This window comes from Amphiprion ocellaris, chromosome 19, assembly GCF_022539595.1.
Source record: "Amphiprion ocellaris isolate individual 3 ecotype Okinawa chromosome 19, ASM2253959v1, whole genome shotgun sequence".
In the NCBI taxonomy this organism is placed as follows: domain Eukaryota; kingdom Metazoa; phylum Chordata; class Actinopteri; family Pomacentridae; genus Amphiprion; species Amphiprion ocellaris.
In genome coordinates, this window is record NC_072784.1 from 11,668,482 (window position 1) to 11,680,778 (window position 12,297).

Here is a 12,297-nt window from a genome sequence, read left to right on the forward strand (position 1 = left end):
AAAAAAAAACATGTATTTGCCATGACTAGATTCTTCAAAAAAAAAAAAAATCAAGTATTTTCTAAAGAAGCACAAAAAGTCCTCACATTTTATCACATTTTCCATAGAGGTTTCTGCAAAACTCAGAAAGTTTTTGCATCTTTCTGAGTCCTTGTGTCATCTTTGTATGTCATTTTTTGCGCTTTTGTGTGATTTTTGTATTTTTTTTGTCATTTTTTCATCTTCTTGTCTCTCTGTGTATTTTTTTCCTGTTGTTTTTGCTTTTTTAATGCCATTTTTACATCTTTTTGAGTCAATTTTGCGTTTCACTGTGTCTTTGTGCGATTCTCGTCAGCTGTTTTTGCATATATTTGTGCCTTTTCGTGTTCTCTTGTCTCTCGGTGACATTCTAACCATATCATCCTGCACATAAGACATTTCTGAGTTCTCTCTCCTTCCTCATGTTGTTCTGTTTCCATAGAGGTGCAGCACTGTAGATTGCAGAGAAAAATGAACCACAGTGAGGAAAAATGTGAGGCGTCGCACTAAAAACTGTTACTAATACGACAACTTTTATTTATTTCTTTCATGAGGAGACCCGATGTGCGAAAATAAATCATCGCTTTAAATACCGGCATGTATTTTCTGAGGGTTGCCACGGGTTATTTTTACCCGAAGCCTCGAGGCTCAGGCACCAGCGGCTTCACCAGTGAAACATAAGCAAAAAAACGCAGACGAAACAGCGACCGGAGACCTGCCCTGCTGCCTCCACCGCTAATATAAATACATGAGGGTGTTAGCGAGGCGAGTGTTTAGCATGCCGCCTCGCTCTGAGCATGCTCAGTCCGGCGACCCCTCGACCCCGGGGAGGTGGGCGGCAGAACAAAACGAACCAGCTGCGCTTTTCGCTTGGTGCAGCGAACGTTTATGTCTCATCCGCCTCCTCGCACATGTCCTCGAAACGTAAAGGAGCGGCCAGATGTCTGAGTCCACACTTCATTCTCCGCCTCTCATCCTCAAGTGTGAGCTCGGGCTTCATTTGCAGACCGTACGAGTGCAGATAGTTTGCAACGAGAGCAGCGAACGGTGTAAAACCAGGATCAAAGCAGCGTCTGCACACACACACAACACGACAACGGGCGTGTTGCTGCTAAGTAAAGGATCAAAGCTGCTAATTCCAGGCAGCCAAGGTGCTCGAAAACGCACCGTTTTGCTGCTGAAACAAAGAAGTAATGGAGACAATGGAGATTATAACCTGAACGGGAGCCGAGCTTTCTGCTTTAAGGACACAGTTTTATAGAGTCGTATTTCTTCACGCCACAGTGACAGAAACTCAGTTCGCATGAGGTGAAGCACTGACACCAAAACTGTGAAATATACGGATCATAAACCTGATGCTGCCCTAAAGCACTAAATAAAGCTAATATGTCCACGGGAGCTTTGTTGTTTTTTGCAGATTTTTGTTATTTTTGCACATTTTGGGGTCGTTTTTTCATCTATCATTGTGTGATTTTGCTTGTTCTATTTTACATTTGATACAATTTTTGCATTTTATTGTGTCTTGGTTGTTTTTTGTTTTTGGGCTTGTTTTTTGTGCATAATTATGTGTAATTTTTTTGTCTCTTTCATGTTGTTTTTGCACCTTTTGTGTCATTGTGTGATTTTTTTTCTTGTTCTTTTTACATGTTGATGCCATTTTGTGCATTTTCTTGTGTCTTTGCTGTTTTGGGTTTGTTGTTGTTTTTTGCATATTTTTATGTAGTTTTTTTTTTGCATCTTTTTGCGACATTTCTGTCTGATTTTTCACCTATTATGTAATTTTTGCATCTTTTGTATAATTTTTGTCTTGGATTTTTGCATCTTTTGTGTTATTTTTGCACCTTTTTGTGTTGTGTAATTTTTTGCTTGTTTTTACATTTTGATGACATCCTTGCATTTTCTTGTGTCTTTGCTGTTTTGGGGTTGTTTGTTGTTTATTTTTTCATCTTTGTAATTTTTTGAAATGTTATTGTGTATTTCATGTTATTTTTGCACCTTTTGCATCATTCCTTCATCTTTTAGTGTAGTTGTGTTGTTTTTGCTTGTTCTTTTTACATTTTGATGCCATATTTGCATTTTCTTGTTATTTCCACTTTTTTGTTTCTGGTTTTTTTTTTTTTTGAGGGAGCGGGGATTTTTGCTTATTTTTGTGTAACCTTTTCATGTTTTTGTGCCTTTTGTGACATTTCTGTCTGTCATTTCTGCATCTTCTTTTTTTCACCATTTTTTTAAACGTATTTTTATGAGTTTTTGGGGGGGATTTTTTTTACTTCTTTCATGTTATTTTTGGATCTTTTGTGTCATTTTTGCACCGTTTTGTTTCATTTTTTCCCTCTTTTTGCATCATTGTGTAGTTTTTGCTTGTTCTTTTTACATTTTGATGCCATGTTTGCATTTTTGCTTGTCTTTGCTGAGGGGTTTTTTTTGCATACTGTTGTGTTATTTTTCATCTTTTTGTGCGATTTTTGCTTGTTCTTTTTACATTTAAATCACCAACAGAACTGCACTGTTTCAGATTGTTGCTTTGCAATTCAGCCAAATATTTCTAGGGTTTTTTCAGAAGCACACATATTCTTCATGCAAGTGTTTGTGGCACATTTTAAAATGAGACAGTTGGTATTTGGGGATTTTGATTTAAAAAAAATCATTATTTTAAGCTGCCTGGTTTTTCCTTTGCAAATATTTCATGAATTTTTACAAAGGCACGCAGATTTTTTAATGTTTTTTTTACATAATATAATTCAACCAAATGGTTTATTTTTTTTAACAAATTGTAAAATTAGACAGGTAGAATGAAGTGATTTTGATTAAATATCACAATTTTACGCTTAGATTTGGCTGATTGTACTGTCAAAACCTGAAGTCACTCATAATGAGGACCGCCAGAGAATTGAAAATGCATCAATTCTTTCTGCTAAATGGTGTCATTCCCTTGATATTTCAAAGACAACATGTCTTTCAGACAGGGTTAACGATAAATGCAGCACGTTTGAACAAAAACTAACTGATATATTCAGAATCTAGCGCGAGACAGAATGGAGAAAATTGCGATAACCGTGGAAATGACATGAAATCGGAGCGTCTTCAGTCTCAGGAGGAGATGATTAGCCTCCACAGCTCCGTCTGCTGCTGCATTAATCACTGAGTCCGTTCAACAGGGATCCTCAGGTTCTCCGATAAGGCCGGCGTTGTCCCACAGCGCCGGGGGAAGACGAATGCACCTGTCTGCTAAACTAAATATCCTCCCCCACCTCCTCCTCGCCCTGAAACCCCATCACGGATTCAGCCACCCGGCGCTGGATAAGTTCTGTCTGCACTGGGACGGCGGACAAAAGGCGCATTTACAGCAGTCAGTTCAGGATGGCTGCCGGCAGACAATGGACACATTCTTCTCCTGCTAAAACAAATAGCTGCTCTGCTGAGGTGGACGGAGGCACCGGCTGGTTTTATGTGGTGGTGGAGGGGAAAAGGGAAAAAAAAAAATCTCCCCGAGGAAGTCATGTTGAAGAGGTTGGAATGAAAAAGGCAGCCCTGAGGGAGAGATCTACCTGAGGAGTGTTTGTGTTCCAACTCTCACCTGGAGGAAGTCGTAGTAAACACTCGCTCAGCTCCCTTGATCTGTCGAACAGAACGCTCAGGCCTGGACGGGTCGAGCCCTGCGGCAGCCCGATCCGAGGCCATCGTGGGATGTGAAATAAAGCCGAAGGGTGCCGCAGTGAAATCAGCTGTCACTGTGGAACGCAGATCTGATAATGAAGCCTCGGCTTCACTCTGCTGTTTATAGCGACGGCATCCTGGGACTCTGCAGACCACAGCTTAAACTCTGTCCAAAATCATCTGCAGAAATGCTTTACCGAAGGCTGCAGAGGCTTAAAATGTGTTAACCCTCTGAAATCCAGCAGTTTCTGGGTGTTTTTCCTGCTCCTTGCACAATTTTACTCGGTTTTGCTGCAATATAAAGTCTTGCAACTCCATTAAAAACAGCACAACTAGGGCTAAAAGTATAGATAACTAAAAAAATGGCACAGTTATAATGCCATCAATCTTTCAAAAAGTAGATTTTTCTTCCTTACTTTTTTTTTATTCTTTTAACAAAAACTGAAAAAAGCCTTGAATCTATATGTCCAACATTTTTCAAATGCACAAAACTGTTGCTAGCAGTAGAAAAAACTCTGCATGTTTCAGATATTTTGCTATTTATATTTTTTGTTTGTTTCCATACTCGTCTCCTCTTGGTGTAAACACAGCCTGCAGTTCAGATCAATATTCACAGAATTTTTGTCATGTGACGGTTGATCACAGCTGAGTGGTTTGTGGCTTTTTAATTGCAAAGAAGAACACATATTTTTTTCTTTTTTTCAGAATATGATTGCTGCAAATGGTTTGTTTTTGGCAAATTTTTAAAAGATCTATCTCGAATGTTGATGAAATGCCACAATTTTCAAGCTTCCATTCGGTTAATTTTATGGACAGAACAGAAAGTTGCACAGGATTTGTTTTCAAGGACTGTTAAACAATTCTTTCTAGTTTTTTTATTGATTTATTTTACAGATCAATGGTGTAATTGTGCAGATTTTTTAAAAAAGCTAGCTTTCCTTTCAACCCCACCGGTGGTTCAGACAGTTCAGCAGTCACATTTCTGAGCTCACAATAGAAGATATCACAATAAAACAATTTTAAGAGACACATTTCCAGCATTGTTGATATTCTGAACACCGTGTACCTCTCAATCAGAACCATCTGGACCCTGTTTCATTTTAGAAGTTGAGATGTTTGAATTAAAAGAGTTTTGTGTGGTGGTTTGAGGGAGGAGATGTTTCATTAATAAATTCCACTCTGAGTGCTGGCAGCACCGATGATTACTTTAGCCAACAATGCATCACGAGTGAATCTTAAACACTCTTAATTATTGTCTAAACTCAGTTACTTAATTTAGCAAAAAAACACAACACCCTCTCCTGTCTTTACTGTGGAAGTAAAAGAAGATTTAAAGCCTGAAAGCTTCCAATGCACAAAGGAAACAAACAGCCTCACAGAGAAAAATAATGCATCAGAGAGGAAATATTTTCCTTTTCATTTTTGTTGCATAATAGAGAACCACCAATACACACATTTCAGACTTTCAGACTTTAAATTACAGCGAGCAGAAAGAAGAATTACTGCAACAATGCTTTTACAATGTATTTTCCATGGACAGAACTATACTACGAAGTGAAATGAAATTGTTAAAATGTAAATGGTGCCCACCTCAGAGAGAGTTATTACAAAAGGGCAGAAAAAAGGAGGGAAATGATTCCACTTATTAAAAAAACTGCAATAATTATCTTGAAAAAATAGTACTGCAGAAGTGAGAAGTGTCACATATAACAGCGCTTGAAGAGATAATTGTGAGTCTAAAAACTGTAATTTACATGAGATTTACATGGAATTAGTCAAGTTTATTTCCTACACCGCACAGGGAAAATGGCTTTAATTGGGCCATTGGCAAGTTTGTATGATCACATGGTCAAAGTTACCCTCCCTGTTGGGAGAAAGTCCATGACTTAAATATAACGACACACAAGACTCCAGCATATGACCAAAGATCTGTCAGGTGATCATTTTTATGAGTTGTACTGGTGTAACTGTCATTTATTTCATGTTTTTTAAACTAATGTTTGGCCTTAAACCTGTTTGCTCCTGCACTGCAACAACCGAGTGGAGACTAGAGGCTTCTCTGTGAACAGCCAGCTATTTTTTTTTCTACCATTGCTTGAAAGTACAAAAACTTGTATAAAATGACTCAGACTGTTCCAAAATCAATAAGATGTGTCCAAAAATATGCAAAACTTGCAAAAAAATGACTCCAAGTAAAATAGAATAAATCTGACATTGGATACTAGAGGCTTCTCTGTGCACAGCCGATTAGTTAACTACTGCTATAGCCTGAAATGACAGAAAAACTAATACAAAACTAATTAAACTTGTCCAGAATGACTTAAAATTTGTTCAAAAGATTTGAAACTTATCCAGAATGACAACAACTTGCTCAAAATTACTCTTACTTCACTACTTTGACGCTGTTTTTTGGTTTCACAGCTGTCTGAGCTGCTGCAGCAACCGAGTGGAGATTAGAGGCTTCACTGTGAACAACCAACTAACTTGTTTCTGCCGTTGCCTGAAAGTGCAAAAACATTTATAAAACTTGTACAAAATGACTCAAATTTGTCCAAAATCAGAAAGACATGTCTGAAAATACACAAAACTTGCAAGAAATGACTCCAAATTTGCTGTATTTGACAATAAAAGTAAAATAAAACAAATCTGACGTTGGAAAGTGGAGGCTTCTCTGTGCACAGCTGATTAGTTAACTTCTGCCATAGCCTGAAATGACAGAAAAACTTGTGCAAAACTAATTAAACTCGTTCAATATAACTTGTCCAAAATGACACAGAATTTGTTGTATTTGACAGTTAAAGTCAAATTTAGTAAATGTGACATTGGGAGGCCTTATTACACGATTTACAAACTGTTGTTTGGTTTAACAGCTGTCTGAGCTGCTGCAGTAACTGAGTGGAGACTAGAAGCTTCTCTGTGCACAGCTGACTGCCTCGCTGCTACTGTACCCTGAAATGAAAAAAAAAAAAGATCCGCAACTAATCAAAGCATTTCAAGTCCAAAATGACTTAAAATTAGTCCCAAATGGCACGATTGGTTCCCTTGTCCCCGGAAGTCTAAATCTGTGGTTTGTGGCTTCCATTGATGCACTGCAGTTTCAAGGGGAAAATGCTCACTCTCATGTATCCTCTACCATATAAAAACATATAAAAATACATCATATGGACATGAAGACATGGTTAAAAAAAATTATTATTGGACACCTGAAGGGGTCTTTTATACAAGATTTTCTTGGACAGAAGAGGGTTTGACTATCAAGGTGAAATTGTATAAAAGGATTCATATCTGTTGTGTGAAGACAGAACTTAAGAGTTTAAAGCAAGGTTGGTTCATTCCTTGACTACGTAATGTTCATGTGTATATCAGAGCTCTTCTAGTGTTTCCTCTTTCTCCCTAATTGCACCCGATCACTGTTGTCCTGTAACAAAGTCGCCCAGAAAACACTTTGATCTTTGCTGTGTGACTGCACACAAAAAAGGAGGCAAAGAGCCTCTATTTTGTGTGCAGGTACACTGTTTTTTTTTCTAGTTGCAGCTACACAATGGCAGCATTTTGTGATGCATCAAACCACCCTGATTCATTTGCAGTTTTCCGAAGGCCTTTGGCGGCATTTGTTTGTTTTCTGTCTTCGTTCCACTGAAGAGAAGTTAGAAAGCATAAATTTGTTGCGAAGCATAACAATAAGGCTGAATTTATTTACTTTTGTACTTGTTATAGTCAGAGTTGTTCTCTGCATTCTGGCAGTTCAGCACCAGAACAGTTATTAGTTTTCCTGCATGATAAAGTAGGTCTTTCCACTGAGGTGATGCCTTGTTTTGTCCCCTTTCTATTCAATCTAAAGTCAGCCCTGATGTGGTTCATGAGATGAAGTTTGGCAATTTGATTCCTAATGAGTAATCAGATTACATTGCAGGGAGGAGCTGAGGTATCTGCTTCAAAGGGTAATGAAACCTCATGCTAATTCACTGTAAAGTTGTCATTTGTGCCTTAAACCTCTGCTTGTCCATTCTTTTTTTTAAGCTTTAGATGTTATACTTTATAAAAACAAATACTTCACAAAGACTATATTGAATATTTAAGCCTTAAAGTGGAACTCAATGCAACAAAACAGCAGAATTTTCTCAGTTTTGGAGCTGTGAGCTGTGTCCATCTGCATGTCTGCATCATGGTTCCACATGGAAAAGACTTGACAGAGGAATTTAAAAATCTGATTGTGAGACTCACAAAGATGGAAAAGGATGCAGGAAGATCAGCTAAAAATCAACGGAAACACAGCTGCAGCAGTTATCAGGTGGTATAGAAGGAGACACAGTACCACTCATCAGAGCTGCAGTGGTCGTCCTCCTAAAATGACTCCTCGGATGGCAAACTACTTTCACAGTCTAATTCTAAAGAAACAAACGGCAGTTGCTTTAGACTTGACTCAGTGTCTGTGACAAAATGAGTTGTGAACACCAGAACTTTATCTGCTTTGGACCTATGAGCTGTGTCCATCTGCATGTCTTCATCATGGCTCCACATGCAAAAAAAATTGCTAAAAGAACTTAAAAAAAAAACGGATTGTAAATCGTCACAAAGATGGAAAAGGATGCAGGAAGATCAACAAAATACCAGTGGAATCACAGTTGCAGCAATAATGAGATGGTATAGAAGGAGCCATAGTACCAGTAATCATGGCTGCAGTGGTTGTCCTCCTTAAAATGACTCCACAAACGGTAAACTATTTTCACAATCTAGCTGTGATAGACAACTGCTGCTTCATATTTGGCACAGGGGTGATCAATGGAAATCAGAGTTTCTATGAAGCTCAGAGGCTGTGAATGACAGTTCATAATATTAACCTTGATGGTCGGGATCCAAGAAAAACACCCTTTTTATCACAAAACTGCAAGACGAAACTTTGCTGAAGAACATGAAAAGAAACCTGACGGATGTTGGAGAACATTCTTTGATCAAATCAGAACAAAATAAACTTGTTTGGCCCAGATGGAGTCCAGCATGTTTGGTATTAACCTGAGCTGACTACTATAGTGAATGCATAGTCCTGACAGTGAAGAACAGAGTGATGATATGGAACTGAATGAGTGCAAAAGGTGTTGGGGAGATACATTTATAGATGCACCATGAATGTCTGTGGATAAACCAAGAGACAAGAAACTTAAATAAGAGGAATATTCAAGCATGAGTTTTCAAAAAAGAACAAAGCAAAAACAATGACCTGGACAGGTACGTCACCTGACTTGAGTCCAATAGAACACTTTTGGGGTATTTTAAAAAGAAACTCCAGCACCTGGTCAAAACTACCACAATGAAGTGAAGAACGGAGGTGGGAGTGTAATCTGGGCCTAGATGAGCACGAAGACTGTTAGGGAGATGACATTTATAGATGAATGTCTCTGGATAAACCAAAATATTATCTGACAAGATGACTCCCAGTCTGCAGAATAGTTTCTAGAGAAGAGAGCTGTGAAAACGACGACCTGGACAAGTGTGTCGATTGACTTGAATCCGGGCAGGCACTACCACAGGGAATGAAAAGTGAAGCACTGTATTCTAAAGAGAAAGATAGAGCAACACAACGCCTCCAGCAAAAAGCAGCTGAAAGAAATATTGAAAAATATCAAATTTGAATGTCTGTGTTGACAGGTTTACAGTTTTTGATTGCAGTGATTTCCTACTATGGGGCCTGAATTTTTAATATAGCAAATCTAAGCTGTTGCTTTTGCTCTTTTGTAAAATAATGTCACACAGATCTAATGCATTTGGTCGTTCATTGATGTTTTTCAGATGGATCCTGTCCAGAAAGCAGTGATCAACCACACATTCGGAGTCCCTCAGCCCCTCAAGAAGAAACAGATCATCTCCTGCAACATTTGCCACCTGCGCTTCAACTCCACGGTAAGAAATAATGCTTCATCGGTTTCATGCCGCTGTTTATGAGGAAGACGGGAGAGGCTGTCGGACAATGCGAAACAGAAAGAGACTTTAATTCATAGCACTAAAAGCAGCACTCTATAGCAGAGAGCCAGTCTTGCCTCAGAGAACAACATTATTCTGGGCTTCTGCTATCTTCTTGAATGTCAGTTTTTATTATTATCTCTGCAATTACCTCAGCTCTTATCACTGACTCACTGCATGAGTGTGCGTCTGTGCAAACTCGAAGTGTGCCCCTTTTTGCGAATGCATGAAATGAAAAGCAGTCTTTTTTTTTTCTTTCTTCCAGTTATGTGTGTTGAAGTTTGTTCGGCTTTCCTTCCCAGCGCACTCTGCATGTGTGCGACTTGTTTTGGTTTGAGGGATTAGACAGCAGGGAGAGCTGCCATTTATCAGCAACGAGCAGAAACAATCAGCCGCCGCGGCAGGAAAGCAGCATCCTCGGCTTCACGTCACATTTCTTTCCACCGCCGCCAACAACAAACAGCTGTACTGTAGATGGAGCGCAAACATCCCATGACATTTCATGCATATTCATTTAAACAAACAGATAATGGCGCAGAAAGCCTTAAGACATCTCAGGTCTGGGCACAGCATTTTTTTTTAGTTGGGCTCCATCTTCAAAGCAGGTCTGAGGCTCTGGAGACGGAAAAGCAGACGTGCTCTTCACACAGCAGAGCAAATCCCATTCGCTGCCTCTGCACAGCGACTTAAAGAGGAGTGTGAGGCCCGACGGTGGCTTTATCTGCCTCTCAGAGACCATCAATACTCTGCTGCAGCGCCGTCCTCAGAGTCGGCTCAGATATATCCAGTTATCCCTGTGCAGGATGCTTCACTCTGCTGCTTATTATAACCCAACCTGACCTCAAAGAGCAGTTTAGCACCTGCAGACTGTCACACTTCTAGACGACTTCCAGATGTTCTGGTTCTCACCCAGCTGCAGGGGTGTAGATCAGCCACAACATTAAAACCACTGATAGGCAGTAAAAAACAAAAAACAGTGAAAATCTGGCAGCAGAATATTACAGTGGAATACAATAATGTTCAAAAATGGGGGAAAAAAATAAATAAAATAATGAGAAATATCCAGAATATAATTATATTTTTGTTGATTTAAACACATTTTTAAAAAAAAAAAAATACTACAACTTTACAGAACAAACATTTCAAAAAGCACAGATTTTTGATTATTTACAGTTTTAGTCTGCATTTGTTAGGGTAAACATGTAAATTAATGCTTTCTCTTTAATTGACTTTTTATTTAATAAAAAAAGGGGAAATCTGTAAAATAACAGTTAATTTTTTCACCATTTTTTCAGTCCTTAATATACTCTTTGTTTTCAATTAATAGCAAATGTCAGCTTTTAAAAAGCCTTTTCTTTCATCTGATTTAAACGCATTTTTAAAAAAATTATTTTAGGGAGCAAATATTTTGAGAAATATTGATTTTTGATGTGGAAATTATTTCCAGTTTTAGCCTGCAATTTTTGAGTTAAGCTTGTAAATTAACGTTTTCCCTGTGATTTACTAATAATTTAATACAACGGAAAATCTGTAAAATAATAGTTAAACTTCTTTTTTTTAACCATTTTTTCAGTCCTTCACATACTTTTTGTTTGTTTGTTTGTTTGTTTTCAGATAACAGCAAATATCAGTTTAGCAGCCAAACAGCTTTGGCTGTTTAACATGTAAATTAAAATATTTTCTGTGAATTTACTAGATATTTGACAAAACAAGAAAAAATCTGTTAAAAACTGTTTCTACCATTTAGAATTTTTCCACCCCTTAAATACATCATTTGTCTTCCACATAACTCCACATATCTGTAATATAATGATAAAGTAGCATAATTTTACATTTCAGAAGTTTGCTTTAAATTTGCACGACAGTTCTATGGAATCACAGCTTAAATGTGCATGGAGGAGGTTGGGGTGGATGGATGGGTTAGAAAAATGTTGAATCACTAAACTCTCTCTGTTTCTCAGTTGACTGCCAGCACATTTTGCATGCTAATTTGGGTAATCCAATATTTCTACTGTAATTTGTACTTTATTTTAATTGCTGGTTAAGAAAGTTAACACCATTTTTTAATACTGTTTTTTTTTTTTTTTTAAATAGCGTAATTTGTAAAAGTACAAATTACTACTTGTAAAAATATAGATTCTTAATGTGAACATTATTTAGATATTTTTTTGTTTTATTTTTTTGTTTCCTGATTTTTGTTATTACAGTTTGTGGCTCAGGTAAATGTTGTCATTTTTGTAAGTTTTTCATAAAGAAAACATGCCTGTAAAACCCGGCATTTTTCGGGGTTCAGAGGATTGTTTTTAAAAATGTAGTTCAGCAAATGAAAGAATTTAAAGGATTATTAAATGTACATATTTTGCGTTTCTGAGTAATGTAGCCTATAGCACCACCTTCTGACACAGTTTCTTCTTTTTAATATCCCAAAGCAGTTAATGAAAACAAGACTGAATAATTTTCTTTTTGTAACATTTTAAAGAGTGCATCAAATTTGCTTGATAATTATCTGGAAATACACCTTAAATCTGCAGACGGAGGAGGTTGGGGTTGATGGACGGGTCAACAAAATGTTGTCTTTCTCAGTTTCTCCATCAACTGTCGATATATTTCACATGCAAATTTTTATCATCTAATATTTCTACTGTAATTCTTGCTTTAACTGAA

At 37.6% G+C, this 12,297-nt stretch overlaps 1 protein-coding gene across 1 annotated transcript in view; it reads left to right on the top strand.

Moving 5' to 3' along the window:
• The window catches only part of znf385c (zinc finger protein 385C), a 198,524-nt gene that overhangs the window by 163,061 nt on the left and 23,166 nt on the right, over positions 1–12,297 (top strand). The window contains exon 4 of the mRNA XM_055005249.1: positions 9,463–9,573. Within this exon, the coding sequence (XP_054861224.1) occupies positions 9,463–9,573 (111 nt within the window). The remainder of the gene's footprint in view (positions 1–9,462; positions 9,574–12,297) is intronic.